This window comes from Phyllopteryx taeniolatus, chromosome 2 (assembly GCF_024500385.1).
Source record: "Phyllopteryx taeniolatus isolate TA_2022b chromosome 2, UOR_Ptae_1.2, whole genome shotgun sequence".
Classification (NCBI taxonomy): Eukaryota; Metazoa; Chordata; class Actinopteri; order Syngnathiformes; family Syngnathidae; genus Phyllopteryx; species Phyllopteryx taeniolatus.
Genome location: NC_084503.1, coordinates 11688954 through 11709957, shown reverse-complemented (window position 1 = coordinate 11709957; position 21004 = coordinate 11688954). Strand labels below are relative to the sequence as shown.

Below are 21004 nucleotides of genomic sequence, written 5' to 3'. Positions count from 1 at the left end.
AAAGAAGAGTCATTATTTAACCAGCTACCTAAGATGAAGAAAGCTGGACTTGACAACTGTGAGGCTGACGCTCTAACCAGTCGGCCACCGTGCCGCCACTTTTATTTCTTCAGAGAAAATTTAATATTTGGGTTTTTCATCCCAACTGATACAGCAACTTTAAACACTAAAACTGAGAACAGTGAAAGATGATCTACTGCAACTTTCATCATTACTGCAAGGATATCAGCACTCTCTTAATCCACCAGGTATAGTTTTTTTTCACTGAATACTGTAGGTTCCCAATATATGACACTTTGGTTACCAACATTTAGGAATATTTACACAGTTCTTTTGCATTCAACGTAATCCAAAACTAATTCATACACAAAACAATTGTTTTGTAAAAAAGAACATTTGACTAGGTTTTGCAGAAATACCTTCCGCACAATCATACAAATCCACTTTTTAGAAAGTGTCACCTCGAGAGAGAGAGAGGTGGGGGATCCTCCCCAGAGACATCCGAGAGAGGCGAGCATCAGAACAGCCACACCAGCCATTTCTCAACACTTAAAATAGTTTTCTCCTCCACGCTGTGATGTTAGTCCAATAACAGTGGAGAGCGAGACACTTTAAGCTGCTTTAAACAGCCCAGCCCCAGTCACAGCGTTGATTCTCCCCCCCCCCCCCCCCGCCCCTATTTTTACCTCTCACTTCCTGCTTTCCTCTCAGCTGCGTCAGCCAAATAACACCGAAGAATGAGGTGCATAAGTGGCCTCACCAGCAGCCGAGTCCCGGTCAATTAAAGCAATGTTTTTATGGGTTTTTCTTTCCCTTTCTTTCTTGGAATCGAAAAGCGGAAGTCAGACAAGATTAGAAATGATTCCTAGGAATTGAATTACTGAGATTCTAAAAAAAGAACAGTTTTTTTCCCATCCCTAGTCAGGAGACACCTCAAACCTGCTCCTCTGTTTAGAGACGGCTTTTAAAATTTGACATAGATGCCTTCTTTTACACCTCTTTCAAACCAGAATCTCCCTAATACAGATTTTGAATATTGTTGTCGTCAAAACAATGTCCCTTCTTCTTGAAATGCAAATGAACTGCTGACTCTATACCTGAAAAATGTTGTGCCGACGTGCCTGTTAAAAGCCTGCTTGGTTCCCCAATGTAGAGGTCATGCACGCCTCACTACACTGCACTGCATAAAAAGCATCGCTGAGTTTGCTTCTCGGGGTTCCGTCCTTGGGGTGAACCAGCTTTCGTCTAAGGAAGAGAAATCAGCCTTTCTTGGACAAACCAGGCACAAAGGGGACCACCACTTTCGGCCTCCTGTTTATTTCTTCAGGCTCAGGTGTAGTGGCCCTTTTCTGCAAGCGGCTTTGACAAAGGCCCAGTTAGGATATCCACGGTTAGTAGGAGCACATCAGGAAGGCTCTTGTCCAATCTGTCAGGAGAAGGACCACTACAACCTTCTGGATTGAAGGTAAAATATCTTTTGTGCATTGCAACTAATAAACTTTGAAATAAGACCTCTTTGTCAATCAAAACCCTACTCTTGCATTGTATCTAATTAGACTGTGCGGTGTATCTAATGATAAACTTTGATTTTTAAACAAAAAAATACACTTACAAAAAATTGATAAAACTTACACTGGGTCATCACAGTCCCGCTGCGCACTCTCAACTCCTGCCCCACATGACCTTGAACAGGCCGACCACTGACTCCATGTACCCCAGCCACCGTTGACACTGTCTGGGTAATGTCCGGCTGTGACACACTGCCCACTGAGGCACCACTGACAAGAAAATAGCACAGTTTAGAATACAGAATAAATTAACTCTTTATGTCCTTCGCTGATTGGAGGTAATGTAGTAAACCCAAAATCCACACACTTTGCTGTCAGTTTCTTTTGGATCAATTAAATTTTACAAATACGAATACGAGGAATCACTTTTTTTGCAAGTTTTTTTGCAAGTTTTTTTGCATTAATTCCGTTTTCAATTATTTAAAATATGCCGTTGTTACTAATTAATAATTTAAAAAAAAGCATTAAAAATGCATCACACTTATAGCAATAAAATTAAAATGTACAAATGAAGTTGTCCTGAAAGTCATGTAATACTGTACGACTTTGAATTTTCTGGTGTTTTTCTTCAGTATTGGTGGGGATCCTGGGTCAGTCCCCACATTAGAAATGTTGAAGTTAGGAATGATCCGCAGCATACGAACAAGTCATCATGCGGCACAAGAAGGCATGCTGAGTTATCACTGTATGTAATGTTTTTCATTTGATAGTTTTATGTTTATGGCCAAGAAGAGTTTTTCTAACAAATATTTGCTGCAGTTACCACTTTTTGAGGCTACAAACAGCACACAATGAAATAGTTGGTGCAACGGAACAAGAATATGTTGTCACGTGGCACAAGAAGATGTGCTCAGTTACCATCATACCGACTTTTGTTTTATTTCATTATTTTATATTAATGGCCTAAAATTGTTACTACTGTTGTGATGGAGTACGGTGCGTTCCATTGGCATACGAATTTGGTTAAGCAGCTGCCCTAGGAATGGAACTCCATCGTAAACCCAAGACCCCCTGTAAATCCAAAAAATAATAAGACAACTACTGCATGAAAGGAACACTGATCTGAACAATACATTTCATAGAAAAAAGCCACTAAGAGAGTCAAAACTAATAAAACAGAAGACTCACCTTATCTTGGCCACAACTGGTACCATCCACAGCTCCGTCCAGCTTGGAGTGGCAAGTTTTTCCCATAGTACACCACAGTGTGCTGCACACATTCTTAAAAAGAAGACAAAAACATTTGTTTTACTTTTCAAACATCCTGCTGTGTGCACATTATTACGGTCTCACACAGTAGCAGGGAAGATGCATGGTAACTGTCAAAGCAACGGGGCCACACACACACACAGACACATACACACAAACGCATTGCAAGTGATGTGCCTCGAAGAGCAGAATTAAATTGTTTATACTTTGGCTGTTCATTGTGCTAGCATTTTCTTAACTACGAGTGGCAGAACAAAGTGCACACAAGTCACTGGTGCGAAGTTGTGGGCCTAACACAGAAAAAATAAATCTTTGTATTTTCTCCACTGGGGAACAATTTGAAAATAAATTCTGTTAAGTTAGATTTTTATGCTGAATAATACTAAAATTGGCATGCTGATTCCAAAATTGCAGTCAGTTTTTTTCAAGCACGTCAAGTTTACCTTCCAGATACCCTCCAGATAAGCAAGTCCACTGATTAGCTGTAGTAAGACTTGCCAGTTGATTGCGATTAGACTCATCTACAGCTACGTGGCAACTTGTTTGTGCAGTCACAATTGAGACAGTGCAGTGAGAGGTGTGTGCAGCTTCCAATAGGTCAGTACTATCAATATCTGCATAGAGAAAGCTAGCATAGTAGGAATTAAGATAATTTGTCCTGGCTTTTCTCTTAACCTTCTCTTAACCTTGTACCCATGGGCTGTTGTAAGTTCTATTTCTTTTATGCTGGTTTTTTTTTAGTTTTCGAAGCTTGTAACTATTCCATCGTAGTATTTTATTTGCAGAGTTATATATATTTTTCATATTTTTTTAAGAAAACAGAGTTCATATAGTTAAAAAAACGTGACGTGAGTTTTGGATTCAGCACCCAAAAATTTTGGCGAGGATTTCCTGGAACAAGCAGGTTTATATACCGGTGTTGATGAGGCTGATTGGAGACAGGTGCTGAAAACAGAGAGGGGAGGGGGGAGAGAGAGAGGACGCAAAGCACCCTCCAGGCTCCTATAATGGAACTGCAGGGCAGTATATGACAAAATGTGTGCAGTTCTAATTGGTTTTGACGACTGATAATGCAAAAGGTCAAATGTGCTGTTTATCTGGGAGTTTGCGCACTCAAGCGCCTTTCATCTTGCCTTGACATTTTTGCTGAATCCGTGGGGATCAATTTGCCTTTTGGCCGATACAAGCATTGGTGTAAAATATTGTTCTGGTCTAACTTAAAAAAATAAAATAAATATGTTTACTTCCAGTCCAATTAACTTACACTTACGGTAATTAATTAGTACCTCCTGTGCTAAAAATGATTATGATGATGACCTGATACAGCCAAATCTACTGTAATATTCCAGAATAACCGAACACTGAGAAAGCTATCAGGAAAGTTATGATTTGCAGTGACATTCTCCAAGGCTGAAAGACATATATATATATTTTTTGTATTTCCAAGAGCATAGACGTATTTCAACAAGGATACAGTAGGAGGTCTGAAAGGACCGAGATTGGTACATGCTGTTTCAAACTCGACTGCTTAACAAATGCAGTACAACGCCTGTCATAAAAATGACAAGACCAACTAGCAACATGAAGTACTTTTATGTGTAATTTTTCCATTTCAGTGAGCTCTCAAGCTTTCATCATTTTTAACAGGAAAGAAGACTTGAACTCAAGCACTCAAACAGAATTTGTCTCTCTCTTTTTTTTTTTTTTTTAAGACCTTAATTTACCAACTCACTAGGCTTCTGAGAAGTTAGCAAACACACAATTCAACCTTTCAATTGAGTTCTTTCTGTTCAGGAATGCAAGTAGACAACATTAATTAGTTTTACTTTTTTTTTTCTTTTCAAATTACACGTGAAAATGAATAAATAAATTTGATCAAAATCATCTTTATTGGCCAAGTATGTTAAAAACACAAGGAATTTGCCTCCGATAGTTGGAGCCACTCTAGTACTACAGCAAACAAGCCACTATGACAAAATATACATTTAGGAAATAAAAACATGGTGTCGCGGACATGCTCCCCGCAAACTGAGGTGACACAGTGACTCCCCGCGGCATGATAATAAACTGCATTCTTCCAAGCGGCCCTGCTGTGAGACTGCCCCCAAGGAGACTCCTCGTGGAACCTAAACTAACTAACATCTCCCCTCGAAGTATGAACTCCCAAGCATCTAAGGCCAGCTGTTTCCACCGGACCACCTGTCTGGGAATAGGAACAATTGCTGGGACAAGGCGACACCCGTAGGCGTCGAGAGGAGCTGCAAAGTCGAACCGGGGGGACTCTCATTTGATGTTTAACCAAGGATAAATGTCTGTTTTGATATTTCACGATCTCTGCAGAAATTTTCCAAATCTATGCCTTGATGTCTGTGTCAGTGTGTCAACTTTACAAGTGCAAGTTTGAGGTTTTGACAATTGTCTTGATTTGACTCTAAGCAGCATGAAATGTGATTTGAACCATAAGCAGTTGATTTGCCAAAACTAAAGTATAAACAGTCAGTCTGATATGCTTGACCTCTGAGTAAAGAGAGTACCAAGTTGCGGTTATTTCATAATATATGATTTTATACCCATTTTATCAAATTTGTAGACAAGACTCAAGCCGATGGATATGGTCTTCTCCATCCCTCTTCGACACGTCCCTGGGGTACTTAACCCTGGTGCTCGTATGTTTTCTGCTCCTCTCTTGTGTTTTTGGCTGGCTTTTTAGCTTCCCAGCCATGGGGCGGCCACGGGGCAGCCTATCCGTGGGCCACCGCTAGGCGATCAGAGCAGCTGCTCCTAAGGTACCAGGTATGCTTCCAGCAAAGTGTGATCGATCTGAAATTGCCAGCGAGCCACAAAAAAAGGCAGGAAGAGACACGGTCATTTTCCCCCTATGAGGCGTGACGACCAACCATTTTTCATCTTCTGCCTCTTTTGTTTCTTGTTTTATTTTTCTCCATCTTTTTCATCTTCAACCAAATCTGTCTTCTTTCTTCCCGAGATGCGCCCTGAGAGAGACTACCACCCACCAGCTTTTCGTACGCCTATTTTCCTTCTTTTTACCATTATTAGTGTTATTTTCTATATTTCGTTAGACCCCTTTGTGTGTTTCCCTCTAGATCCCTTGTATATGTCATTAAATATACTATAAAATTCCACTCTTGGTTGTATTTTGTGTGTGTTCTGAGGTTAAGTAAACCTCTGTCATCTAGAACTCAAAATTTCATAAGGTGTAGCAATCTTCAGATTATGAGACTGATAAAAAGGTTTCTTGTCACTTTCCCTAAATTTTATCCACATAAAAAGTGACGTGGTGCCCCTTATGATACATATTAGTTTGGTTTTAACGATTAAACTTAAAATTACGCTAAACCGGAGGTAACGCAGGCGTCGCTTCCGGCTTATTCTTTTCTACAAAATTAATTACATTTTTATTCAACTCATATACGTTACTCATGGGTACAGAGAGTCGTTAATCAATGTTAGGAAACCAGTAATTTGGTAATGCTGATACAACGACATCTGTGCAAATGAATCATCAAGCAATTTAAAGATATTATTGTGATATTTGTGAGATGACAAATGAGTCATCAAGAACCTTAAAATGTCCAGTAGTGTGGTAATACTGTGCTGATAAACAACAGCTATGCAAATAACCAAGTGAAGGAATACTGTAATAATGTCACAACAGAGATGTACAAAATTGGCAAGAATTGGAGAAATATCACAATGGAATTATAAAAATTCATCACTGGCGTGCAAAAGGAGTGGGTGGAGGTGGCAGTGGCCCTGCCCATCCACTGTGGGGGATAGGGGTGGAGGGATCATCAAACCCGCCAGCCCACCCCTGTCAATGAATGAGGGGACTTGCAGCGCTTCTGTCTGGATGAACTCGAAGTGTCGGTTTCCTCTTCGAAGAGCACAACCCATTGCCCAGGTGTGAGGGAACCGGCCGGCGCGGCGGACCTTTTGGCGAGGCAGCGAAGTCCGCCGATGTGAAACGCGTCCTCCTCTTTCTACTCGGCTAACCTCGCTAGCCGCCGAGCTAACGTGCCGCCAGCTAGTTGGTCACACCGCAGCGGAGGGAGCTCCTCGTCGGCGGCGCACGAAGGACGAAGTGACTGAATCTGCCGGCTCCGTCGAAGACTAAGCCCAGCCGCGCACAGGCAAGGCTGGGCCTCCTCCACCACCGACAGCTGGGCTTCCACCACCACCACCGACGACTGGGCTTCCACCACCACCACTGACGGCTGGGCCTCCACCACCACCACCGACGGCTGGGCCTCCACCACCACCACCGACGGCTGGGCCTCCACCACCACCACCGACGGCTGGGCCTCCTCCACCACCACCGACGGCTGGGCCTCCTCCACCACCACCGACGGCTGGGCCTCCACCACCACCACCACCGACGGCTGGGCCTCCACCACCACCACCACCGACGGCTGGGCCTCCACCACCACCACCACCGACGGTTGATGCGGAAGCTGGCAGCGTAAAGCTATATGCAAACATTGCCAATAAAAGAAACAGGGGGCTGCCAAACCCCGCAATACTAAAGCACCGGAAATGGAGGGCGTTCCAAACCGTTAATAACTCTAAATTAATATGGGACTCAACACGTAAACCAAAAGGCATTCTTTGTGCACACTTAAATATACGAAGCATTTTAACGAAAAGTGATCAGGTCAATCACCTTCTCACTGACTCAAATATTGACTTCCTCTGCCTATCTGAGACATGGCTCCATGAATCTTCGCCCTCAGCAATACTATCTGTACCTGGTTATAAAATGTTTAGAAACGACAGACAGGGTTCTAAGGGAGGAGGTGTTATGATTTATGCCAAGGACACTTTTAATTGTAATGAAATACATGTTACAGATGAGAATGGATTAGAATTTCTTGGACTAACTGTTTCTTTGTCACAGCAAATGTATTTTATTCTTGTAGTTATTTATAGGCCTCCCTCATCAAATGCCGCTTTCTATGAAAAGCTGGAAATGTTACTGAAACAACTCAATCTTGCAAAAGAGGTGATAATAATGGGTGACCTAAATGTTAATTGGGAAGTTAACAAAGTTAGGAAAAAAATGAAAAGGGTTATGGATGATATGGATATGACTCAGGTTATTAATGGCCCTACGAGAATTACAAACTCCACCCGAACTCAGATTGATCTAGCCTTTACTAATAGGCCAGAAAGGATCTTGAAGCCATACAATATGCTCACAGGATTGTCTGATCACAATCTTATAATGGTTTCAAGAAAATTAAATAAAAAGCGCTTCAAACACTTGGCCACCACTGAATCCAATAGGATACCAAAACATGAACAACAAAATTTCCAAGATTCCATCCAAGAAGTAAACTGGGATGTATTACTCGCTGGTAAAAATTTAGATGAGGATTGTTCTAAATTTGCCAACAAAATACAATAAATTATTATACAATTTACACGGATAATTAAACTAAAAGCTAGAAAGAATGGCCTACCTTGGTTAAACATTTATTCTGAAACTGATGAAAGAACGCGATCATTCCTTGAAGTTGTCGGTCAAATCAGGATACAATAGACAGCACTTTATCTCACTGAGAAATAGGGTAGTGAAAGAAATAAGAAAATCTAAAGCTGACTTTTTCATTACTGCTCTGAATAGTGCGAAGGGAAATTCACAAATAACCTGGAATTATATTAAAAAACTATTGGGTGATACACAAAATAACAAAACAAAACTAATGCAAATTCAATTAAATGGAAACATCCTGACGGAACCTCAAGTGATGGCTGATGCTTTTAACAACTACTTCATTGAATCTGTGTCAGAAATCTCTTCTAAGTTTGCAGTAAAACAAATGAAGGAATACCCTGCATTGTCTGCAACGCAGTTCTTTACTATTACAAATATTACTGAGACCAAAGTTATCGATTTAATTCATTCACTCAAACCATCTAAGGCAAAGGATGTTTTTGGAATGGACACGAGCATGCTCAAAGATCTAGGTTCAACTCTTGCTCCTCCTATTGCCTCAATCATTAATCTTTCAATTTCATCTGGTCACTTTCCAAAGGCCTGGAAATCTGCTATTGTTACCCCTGTCTTTAAATCCGGTGACTCAACTTCTCTGAATAACTACCGACCTATAAGCATTCTTCCGGCCATTTCCAAAGTTGCAGAAAAATGGGTGTCAGAGCAGATTGTCCATTATTTAATCAGCAGCTCCCCCTCTCTCCACGCCATGCAGTTTGGTTTCAGAGCCAAGCATTCCACTGAAATGGCTACATGCCTCTTCATTGAGAAAATAAAATCTTCTCTCGACAAGGGTGGAGTTGTAGGGGCGGTGTTCTTGGACCTCAGGAAAGCTTTCGATACAGTAAATCACTCTGTTCTTCTTACCAAGCTCTCAAAATTTAACTTCTCTCGCAAAGCTGTGAGCTGGATTGAATCATATCTGCATGACCGAACACAATCTGTATCAGTTAACAACTGCAGATCAGAGTCTCTTAGGCTAACCTCTGGAGTCCCTCAGGGATCAATATTGGGCCCCCTTTTATTTAGTCTTTATATCAACGATTTGCCCACTGTTTGCTCTGAAGCAGAGTGCGTAATGTATGCAGACGACACAGTTTTCTTTGTTCATGGTCGCTCCAAAGATACTGTTGCTGCTAAACTCACTAATACAATGTCCTGTGTCACAACTTGGTTGCAGGAGTGCTGTCTACAGCTAAACGTTTCTAAAACTGTAGGCATGTATTTCACTAAAACAAATAGAGTATCACCTGACCCCGAAATACTTGTTAATGGAGAAAAAATGCAAATTGTCAGCCAATACAAATATCTTGGGTTAATAATTGATTCACAGCTTTCCTTTAAAGCCCATATTGACAAATTGTGTAAAAATATCAAATTAAACCTCGCAAATTTTCGTGCAATTCGGAATGAAATGTCAACTGAAGCTGCAAAAATTTACCTGCATTCGATGATTCTTAGTCACTTTAACTATTGCATAACCAGTTGGTCCCAGGCTGGTCAGAATGCAAAAAAACCATTGGAAGTTTTGTACAAACAAGTAATTAAAGTGATGGATAAAAAACCAAGGCACTATCCTCATTGTGCAATTTAAAAAAAATACAGTCTTTTAAACTGGGACCGTCTTCACATATTTGCAGATTTAAATTTGATATAAAGTACTGCATGATTTGGCCCCAGCTCCTCTGGCTGAGTTCATCAGCCAAAGAAACAGCTCTGAGCGTGTCACTCGAGGCTCTGTCAGCGGTGACTGTGTCATTCCTCTGCGCAGGAGCACTTTCAGTAAGTCAGCCTGGTCAGTGAGGAGCGCTGGTGAGTGGAACTCAGTACCTGAGGAGGTTAAACTGCTTACAACATACAAGGCCTTCACAAAAAAACTGAAAATGTGGCTAGTTAACACCTATAGCTGCCAACACTAAAAGACAAGTATGTTATGTTGTCTTTTTGTTATGATCAAAAAAATTATGGTTTTATTCTCTCTTAATAGTATAGTTTGATTATGTATCCTGTATTATATTGTCTTGTAGATGTATTTTACTGCTTTTTTACATCATGGCCAGGGGACTACGGATGAAAACTAGCCTTCTGGCTAATTCTGGCTTTTTTAACCATGTGTACTTCATGTGTTTTATGAAATTGCATTGTCCCCTTTCAAAAATAAACTGAAACTGAAAAAAACCCACTGGGGAATAAAAGAAAAAGGTAAACTAAAAACAAAACTATACATGTATAAAATAATACTTAACCCTTGAAATCCCATCCCCCTTCCCTTACTTAAAATTGAGGGCAAATATGGTACCAATCCACACACGAGGAGTGGTTTCACTGTAGGCACATCTCTCAGGACGCCCACGTGGTCCCCTCAAACCTGCATAAAAACCTGAACATTCAAACGCTTATCATCCTAGATTTATAAGATCTGAAGCATAATATTAAGAACACCTCTTGATTTAACTATTTTAATAGTCTGTGTTAAATATACAGTATAGGCCAGGTGCATAATGTAAAGTGTCCACAAAATGATGTAGTAGCATCTAATAAAAATAAATTGGACAATGCAAAATGTGTGACAACACAAAGCCTATATTAAACTACTTTATAGTGTTAGCTACAGTACATTATTGTCCATGTCAGTTCTGTTGAAGTTGCCCATACTCCTTGGCCATGTAGAAGTCTAAGACAGGAGGAAGTCCTCAGCTTCCTCTAGGGTGGAGAGGAGCACTATTTTCCCTTTTTGTAGAACCCTCATCTTTCAAGGGTCTAGGGTGAATCCCCGAAAGGTTCCAGCTTCAATTAACTTTTTCCTCACTACATTAAATGGGCTATGTCTTCATGGTTTCTGCTGATGAATCTTGAGCAAAGAAGATCTTATGACCGTCATGAAGGAGCAAGCGTTGTTGGATATGTTGAAAAGAGCCTTGCAGTCTTGAAATCGGAAAATGTGAATGATAACAGATTTGCTCCTATTCTTGCTAAACTGCGGTGTGCTCTTTCCTAAGTGAAACACTTGGCGGCGTCGAGCCCCAGCCAAATCGGCAGCATAAAAATCAGAATCAGAATCATCTTTATTTGCCAAGTATGTCCAAAAAACACACAAGGAATTTGTCTCCGGTAGTTGGAGCCGCTCTAGTACGACAACAGACAGTCAATTTACAGAACACTTTGGAGACAGAAAGACATTGACAAAAAAAAAAAACAGTCACTGAGCAGTAAAAGGTTGCTAGTTATCTGGTAATGCCGGTACATTTTTTATTTATTATTATTTTTTTGACAATTGTGCAAAAAGATGGGGAGTCCTCTCGCACTAAGAGCAGTTCGAATGACTAATATTGCAATAGTCCGGTGCAATGACCATTGTGCAAAGGGCGCTGAGACTTCAAGGAGTGTATGCGGTTTAAAGTGACGAGTAGTGCGATAATCTGGGACAATGTTGGTTGTGCAAATGTTACAGATACTCCTCAATCAGTGTGCAAATGGAGCAGGTGCTACTCTGGCATGAGTGGCCAGTATATGCAAATAGTGCAGCATGGCGAGATAACTACACTGAGTGAACGAGTAATACATAATTGGCCCCACAGAAATGTGACAACGAACTCAAGTCCAAAAATTGCCAGCATGTTGTAATGGAATTGTAGGTCAGGTGTTTAAGAAGTTGATCGCAAGAGGGAAGAAGCTGTTGGAATGTGAAACTAGTTCTAGTTTGCATTGATCGGTAGCGCCTACCTGAGGGAAGGAGCTGGAAGAGCTGGTGACCGGGGTGCGGAGGGTCCGAGAGGATTTTGCACGCCCTTGTCTTAGTTCTGGCAGCGTGCAAGTCCTTAATGGTGGTTAGGGGGGTACCGACAATCCTTTCAGCAGTTTTGATTGTCCGTTGCAGTCGGAGTTTGTCCTTTTTTGTAGCAGCAGCAAACCAGACTGTGATGGAAGAACACAGGACTGATTCGATGACCGCTGTGTAGAACTGTCTCAGCAGCTCCGGTGGCAGGCCGTGCTTTCTCAGAAGCCGCAGGAAGTAAAATCCTCTGCTGGGCCTTTTTGAGGACGGAGTTGATGTTGGTCGCCCACTTCAGGTCCTGAGAGACTGTAATTCCCAGGAACTTGAAGGTCTCGACGGTTGACACAAGGCAGCTGGACAACGTGAGGGGCAGCTGTGGCGAAGGATGCCTCCTGAAGTCCACGATCATCTCTACAGTCTTGAGCGTGTTCAGCTCCAGGTTGTGTCGGCCGCACCACAGCTCCAGCCGCTCCGCTTCCTGTCGATATGCAGACTCGTCACCGTCCTTGATGAGGCCGATGACAGTGGTGTCATCTGCAAACTTCAGGAGTTTGACAGTCGGGTTCGCTGAGGTGCAGTCGTTCGTGTAGAGAGAGAAGAGCAGCGGAGAGAGGACACAACCTTGGGGCGCCCCAGTGCTGATGCTGCGTATGGCCTCCCCCAGCCTGACCTGCTGTGTCCTGCCCATCAGAAAGCTGTAAATCCACTGGCAGATGGCAGGTGAGACGCTGAGCTGGAGAAGCTTGGATGAAAGGAGTTCAGGGATGATGGTGTTGAACGCTGAGCTGAAGTCCACGAACAGGATCCCCGCGTAGGTCCCTGCACTGTCGAGGTGTTCTTGGATGAAGTGCAGCAGGGGACCTGTGACACTCTTGAGGTGGTCCAGCACGAGACGTTCAAAGGACTTCATGACCACAGATGTCAAAGCGACAGGCCTGTAGTCATTCAGACCCGAGATTGCAGGTTTCTTGGGGACTGGAATGATGGTGGAGCGTTTGAAACAGCATGGAACTTCGCACAGTTCCAGAGATCTATTGAAGATCTGAGTGAAGACTGGAGCGAGCTGGTCCGCGCAGACTTTGAGGCAGGATGGGGACACATGGTCCGGGCCTGCCGCTTTGTTAATCTTTTGTTGTTTGAAGATGCGTCTCACATCCTGTTCATGGATGGTTAACGCAGAAGTCAGAGGTGTGATTGTGGTTCAACTCAGCGTTCAACACCATCATCCCTGAACTCCTTTCATCCAAGCTTCTCCAGCTCAGCGTCTCACCTGCCATCTGCCAGTGGATTTACAGCTTTCTGACGGGCAGGACACAGCAGGTCAGGCTGGGGGAGGCCACACGCAGCATCAGCACTGCGGCCGGGTGGGTGTGGGGTGTGAAACTGTCCTTTTCAAATCTGCGGTAGAAGGCATTCAAGTCGTTGGCTAGTGTGCTATTGTTCTCAGCTTGTAATTAGTCAGTGATTGGAATGCATGCCAGACTGATTTAGAGTCGTTTGCGCTAAACTGTTTTTCCAACTTTGCTGCATAGTTCCTCTTTGCAATGTTAATTTCTTTAGTGAGCTGGTTTCTAGCTCGATTATACAGGGCCCTGTCCCCGCTCTGATATGCATCCTCCTTAGCTTGGCGAAGTTTTAAGTTTAGCAGTGAACCACGGCTTGTTGTTGTTGAATGTGCGAAATGATTTTGTTGGTACACACACATCTTCACAGAAACTGATATAGGATGTAACAGTGTCCGTATATTCATCCAGGCTGCCAGCTGAATTTTCAAAGACACTCCAGTCTGTGCAGTCTAAACAGCTTTGAAGTTCCATCTTGGCTTTATTGGTCCACTTTTTCACTGTTTTCACTGTAGGCTTCGCGCATTTAAGTTCTTGCCTGTACGTCGGTATTAAGTGAATTAAGCAGTGATCAGACGAGCCCAGGGCTGCACGAGGAATAGCACGGTATGCCTTTTTACCGTAGTGTAGCAGTGGTCTAAAGTATTATTTTCCCTGGTAGGAAAGTCGATATGCTGCTTGTATTTAGGGAGTTCGTGGTTGAGTTTAGCTTTGTTAAAGTCCCCGAGAATAATGAGGGGTGAGTCCGTGTGTTTTTTTTAAATTTCGTGTACTTGTTCGGCGAGCGTTAGCAATGCGGTGTTCGTGTTAGCTTGAGGCGGAATGTAGACTCCAGCCAGTATGAATGATGCGAACTCACGTGGCGAGTAGAATGGTTTACAGTTCAAAACAGTGACTCCAAATGCAGTGTGCTCGATGAATGTGGAAGCCGGGAAGCATGACTGCGCCATCGGGTACAGCGTCGCAAAGCCAGGTCTCCGTGAAGCACATGGCCGCGGAACGTCCGAAGTCTTTACTGGTCTTTAACAGAAGATGAAGCTTGTCCATTTTGTTGGGTAGGGAGCGTACATTCGCGAGGTGGATCGACGGGAACGCAGATCTGTGTCCTCTCTTGCGGAGTTTCACCTGAATGCCGGCTCGCTTCCCTCTGTGGCGCCGCTTCCGTCTCCATGCGCCGAAAACTGCGGGCGCCGCTCTGGTGAGTAACTCGGGGAAAAAACTGAGCGGATTTGCGAAAGTTGGTGACAGAAAGTCTGGAGAAGCCTCCTTGATGGTTAGCAGGTCTCCCCTTGTGTAAGTGAGTTGTGTAAGGTCTCCAAAGACGGACGAAAAACACAAAAACAAAAACAATACTCGAGAGCGCGTTACCGAGGCGACCACACTGGTAGGCGCCATCTTGGAATCAAGATGGAATAAGTTGAATGTAATCGGTCTTTTCAGCGTTTTCGGGGAGCCCTACTGGTCTTAAGTTCTTCCTCCGGCCACAATTTTCCAAGTCTTCTGTCTTAGATTCCAAATACGCAATGCGTTTAGTAGCATTAACCAGCTCCATTTTCATACTGTTCAGGCTATCTTCGGTGTCTCCTATGTGGCCCTCGGCCTCCGTTAGCTTCTTAGCGGTGCATCAGCAGAGCCATTCATCTCAGCTATGCCCCTCTCCACGTCCAATTTTGCCCCGAAGTCATCAATGGCAGTTATTTTGGTGTTCATTGAGACGATAGTCGTACGAAGTGACTGCAGCTCCCTTAGCACTCTAGCTAAGACAGTCTGTTGGCCGGCCTCATTGTTAGCATCTTCAGCTACCGCCATAGCTATAGCTTTAAGCCTCTGAGAGTTTGGAGCGACTCTCGCAGTCTTTTAAACGACACTTGTTTTGACATCATGCAGGACTAATTAGAACCATTAATAATTAGGACTTTGTAACTTTTTTTTTTAGCAGGGTTAGGGTAGCACCCACTCTTAGCTGCGATCTTTGTCCGTGGCTCAACAGCGCCCCACCAGTCAAAATATTAAATCATTTTACGCACGCATCCATTCATTTCTGTACTGCTTATCCTCATTAGGGTCGCGGGCGTGCCGGAGCCTATCCCAGCTATCTTCGGGCGAGAAGCGGGGTACATCCTGAATTGGTCGGCAGCCAATCGCAGGGCACATATAAACAAAGAATCACTCACACTCACATTCGTACCTACAGGTAATTTAGAGTCTTCAATCAACCTACCACGCATGTTTTTGGGATGTGGGAGGAAACCGGAGTACCCGGAGAAAACCCACTCAGGCACGGGTCGATCATGTATAATATGGTATTATGAGATATAAAATTTCACAAACAGCTAACATTGAATGAATAACTGATCAATATACAACACACACATACAAAACAATAGCTACCAATTTTTTTCAAATTATTTTTTCCAATTTTTAAATGTTTTGTTTTTCTTTTCTTTTTGGGTAGGCACCAACCCCGAAAAGGCTTACTGGTGGTCAAGATTTTTGGGGGTTGAAAAAAAAAAAAGCATTTATTTTTTCAAACCAAAGCATTTGAGGGGCTTGAACATTTTAGGTTGAAGCCCCACTAAAATAGGCATAACTACCCCGCTGGCTTTCACACAGTCCATGAAGTCTGGCTCTCTCTGCTGACACAGTCCTTGTGCCACAGTAGGGCTGCACAATTAATCAAATTAGAATCGTGATCACAATTTCGGCTGCCAAGATTAAATGAGCCTGATCGTCAGTGAATTTTATTTAATAAAATTTTTGTTTTGTTTTTTACATTTAAAAGGTGGGCACTGCTGTATATGAAAAGTGCTTCATTTTCAGCAGGGCCCGCAACGTAGTCAGCCAGCCACCAGGGGGCGAACATATGGCTAAGGCTTCATTCAGCGCTGGCACCGCGCTATGTGGCCAACTTCAAAATAAAAGCCTAAAATTGCATTGATGTCCAGCATAATAATACATGAAGCTTTTATTTTGAAGTTGGCCTTTGCAGTTCATTGGTGGAGAGGAGGCGTGTTGCGATAAGACATAAGCTGCATCTCATTTCTATATTTGGAACTTCCTAGGTCCGAGCTCCTCTGTTTACATGCTAGCTCCTCCCACCCGAAATTCCATCGAGGAGCGAGGATATTTAGAGGAGTGATGGAGGAAGACGTATAAATGTTTAGTGGAAATAAGACAAGCGTTCCTCGATGTCATTAAATGGAGGCATCTACGAAAGATGACGTCACGTCATTGACGTCACATATGAAGCGTTTGCATGGCTAAATTATTACTATCACCACAAATGTCCACTTTATGCTTTATATATTTAGTGGGATTACATTAAATATAATCAACACTGTTCCTGTTTCCAACTTTGCTGCATAGTTCCTCTCAACAAAGAGGATCGTAATTGGTCAATACCGACCGGTCCTCTCTCCCCTTATAGTTTATGTACTGTGTGTATTATCTATCTATATATATATATATATAGTTGAGTTTCCAATCAACCTACCATGCATGTTTTTGGGATGTGGGAGGAAACCGGAGTGCCCGGAGAAAACCCACGCAGGCATGGGGAGATCATGCAAACTCCGCACAGGCAGGGCCGGGAATTGAACACCAGTCCTCAGAACTGTGAGGCAGATGTGCTAACCAGTCGTCCACCATGCCGCACTATATATATATATATATATATATATATATATATATATATATATATATATACACAACCCCAATTCCAATGAAGTTGGGACGTGTTAAACATAAATAAAAACAGAATACAATGATTTGCAAATCACGTTCAACCTATATTTAATTGAAAACACTACAAAGACAAGATATTTAATCTTCAAACTGATAAACTTTATTGTTTTAGCAAATAATCATTAATTTAAAATTTTATGGCTGCAACACGTTACAAAAAAGCTGGGACAGGGTCATGTTTACCACTGTGTTACATCACCTTTTCTTTTAACAACATTCAATAAACCTTTGGAAACTGAGGACACTAATTGTTGAAGATTTCTAGGTGGGATTCTTTCCCATTCTTGCTTGATGTACAGCTTCAGCTGTTCAACAGTCCGGAGTCTCCATTGTCATATTTTACGCTTCATAATGTGCGACACATTTTCAATGGGAGACAGGTCTGGACTGCAGGCAGGTCAGTTTTGTACCCGCACTCTTTTACTACAAAGCCACGCTGTTGTAACACGTGCAGAAGGTGGTTTGGCATTGTCTTGCTGAAATAAGCAGGGGCGTACATGAAAAAGGCATTGCTTGGATGGCAGCATATTTTTCTCCAAAACCTGTATGTACCTTTCAGCATTAATGGTGCCTTCACAGATGTGTAAGTTACCCATGCCATTGGCACTAACACAGTCCCATACCATCACAGATGCTGGCTTTTGAACTTTGCGACCATAACAGTCCGGATGGTTACGGCAGCGAGGGACGGGTGTTGCCATGGCCGCTCACCTGCTGCTGAAAATCTCCACGTTCCCGCAATTTAATTAGCCTGTCTGGTTCGTGTGTATGTTATGTTTGTGTACATGCGCATCGTTCATATACATGCAGACAGCAGAGGATTAAAGGAGAAATCCTCCAAAATGAAGACTAAAAAGCATGACTAATATGGTACAAACTGAGATGTCCACTCCAAATGGTAAATTTACTCGCATTTTGTGCCTGGCGAGTGTTAATTTTGGACCCTGGCCCAAAGCGCTTTACAAATCCACACATTCACTCAAAAGTCATACACCAATGGGCGACTGCTGCCATGCAAGTTCCTGCCAGGCCGACTCGGAGCAAATTAGGTTTCAGTGTCTTGGTCAAGGACACTTCGACGGCGGACAGTTGGTGCCGGGATTTGAACTGGCAACCCTTTGGTCACTGGATGGCCCCCTTTAGCAACTGAGTCATAACCGCCATGTATGGAGAGAAGAGCAGCAGTGAAAGGATACATCCTTGGGGGCCCCGTTGCTGAGCGTGTGTATGAGGTGTTTTCCCCCCAGCCTCACCTGCTGTGTTCCAGCCATCCGGAAGCTATAAATGCACTGGCAGATGGCAAGAGAGACGCTGAACTGAAAGAGCTCAGACGAGAGGAGTTCAGGGATTATGGTTTTGAATGCAGAGGTGGAGTCCACTAACAGGATCCTCGTGGAGGTCCCTGCGCCATCGAGGTATTCTAGGATGAAGTGCTGCACCATGTTGACTGTGTATTTGCTTGGTAGGTAAAACTGCTGGCTGTCCAGGCGGTGTCCTGTGATGGTCTTTAGGTTGTCGAGCACGAGGCGTTTGAATGACTTTATGAACACAGATGTCAGAGTGACAGGCCTGTAGTCATTAATTCCTATAATTGTAGGTTTGCTGGGGGCTAGGATAATGGGACTTCACACAGTACAGAATATTTATTGAAAATCTGAGTGAAAACTGGCGCCAGCTGATCAGCGCAGACTTGCAGGCAGGAGGGAGACGCAGTCCGGCTTTTGTTGCTTGAAGATATGTCTCACATCCTGTTCGTGAACGGTCAAGGCAGAAGGGGGAATCAGAGGTGTGATGGAGGTCATTGGTGGTTGGACTGTGTGGGTGTGGGGTGTGAAACTGTCCTTTTCAAATCTGCAGTAAAACAGATTTGTCAGCAAGTCCTTTATTGTACTCCGCTTAGGGGGGTGGTTTCCTAAAGTTGTTAATAGATTGTAGATAGGGCTTGACATTAACACCTGCCAAATGCGGGTTGTACCGCCACTCCCACAAATCAGATTGGCTGGTTGTATTTGGATTGGGAAAATAATCTCAACCATGGTTGAGAAAAAGTTTGCTCAGCTCAGCAAGATCAATGGAGAACAAATGAAAAATCAAAATCCAATTTGGGCAAGCAAAACAAATACAAATATAAATAAATAAAAAAACAAGATGGAAAAGAGCACATGCAAAAAGAATAGAAATAGAATAGAAAAAGACTAACAAGCAGGTGATTTAGTGCATGTGTTATTTAAGGTAGTCTTACATCCATGTCATCACACAGCAGGGAACCAGATCCATACTGCAACCGGCATTGATGGGCAGCATTATACAGAACCCCAGGAAGCAGCAAGCCTTGTGAAATGGTATCCTTTGCAGGGGCGTCATCAAGGCACCAACCCCAGCCACGACTGTAAAAGTAACAAAGCACTCTGGTCACCTCACATGTTTTATTTCAAAGTATGAGCCTACAACAATTTAGGAACATCTGTTCCTATGATAATAGAATCAATTGTCTTATGCCTGCGGCACGGTGGCCGACTGGTTAGAGCGTCAGCCTCACAGTTCTGAGGACCCAGGTTCAATCCCCGGCCCCGCCTGTGTGGAGTTTGCATGTTCTCCCCGTGCCTGTGTGGGTTTTCTCCGGGTACTCCGGTTTCCTCCCACATCCCAAAAACATGCATGAATTGGAGACTCTAAATTGCCCGTAGGCATGACTGTGAGTGCGAATGGTTGTTTGTTCCTATGTGCCCTGTGATTGGCTGGCAACCAGTTCAGGGTGTACCCTGCCTCCTGCCCGATGACGGCTGGGATAGGCTCCAGCACGCCCGCGACCCTAGTGAGGAGAAGCGGCTCAGAAAATGGATGGATGGATGTCTTATGCCTAGATCATACCACAGGATTTTAGCTGCGATATTGGCCCGATTAGCTATCGCAGATGATTTCATAGATTGGGCCCGACATATTTTGTCGGGTACGACAAAACGTCTTGTAGTGTGACATAATCCACGACCAACGATTTGGCCCTACGATAGCACTACGACACCAAAATGAAAAGTCTAACATGTTAGATTTTTGTTAGATATCTTTTGTGTAGTGTGACATATCAACGACAACTCTCGACCAGTAGGATTGCGTATTGTGACCGGCGCATCGCCTCCCGTGGTTGCTGTTGCCAACATACTTGGTCACCGTTGTCAACCAATGTTTACCGAAGCTTTATTACGATTCGACAGAACGCCGTCATGTTTACGTACAACCGTTCGTAACGTTTTGTTGCCTGCTTGCGAGCCATATCATATTAATAATACGTGAACATACCTCAAGCAATCCTTGAATGAACGTTCTCTCTCACATAATTTTCCATTTTGTACCCCCCCCCCCCCCCCCCCACACACACACACACACACAATACTATGGCTCGATCCATTGTTGTTGACGTCGGCATGGTAACAGGTGTATCCAGTCGCGTTGACCGGTGACACGTTTTCTGGTTCTGCCTCTCCGACGTTGTTTGATTTGACAAGATAAAGATCATCCATCCATCCATTTTCTGAGCCGCTTCTCCTCACTAGGGTCGCGGGCGTGCTGGAGCCTATCCCAGCTGTCATCGGGCAGGAGGCGGGGTACACCCTGAACTGGTTGCCAGCCAATCGCAGGGCACATAGGAACAAACAACCATTCGCACTCACAGTCATGCCTACGGGCAATTCAGAGTCTCCAATTCATGCATGTTTTTGGGATGTGGGAGGAAACCGGAGTGCCCGGAGAAAACCCACGCAGGCACGGGGAGAACATGCAAACTCCACACAGGCGGGGCCGGGGATTGAACCCGGATCCTCAGAACTGTGAGGCTGACGCTCTAACCAGTCGC

General features: G+C 43.5%; 1 protein-coding gene across 1 annotated transcript in view; it reads right to left on the bottom strand.

Moving 5' to 3' along the window:
• The window catches only part of LOC133471241 (A disintegrin and metalloproteinase with thrombospondin motifs 7), a 112080-nt gene that overhangs the window by 34984 nt on the left and 56092 nt on the right, over positions 1–21004 (bottom strand). The window contains exons 9-11 of the mRNA XM_061760617.1: positions 19397–19541; positions 2697–2789; positions 1633–1778 (exon numbers count right to left, since the gene is read on the bottom strand). Of these exons, the coding sequence (XP_061616601.1) occupies positions 1633–1778; positions 2697–2789; positions 19397–19541 (384 nt within the window). The remainder of the gene's footprint in view (positions 1–1632; positions 1779–2696; positions 2790–19396; positions 19542–21004) is intronic.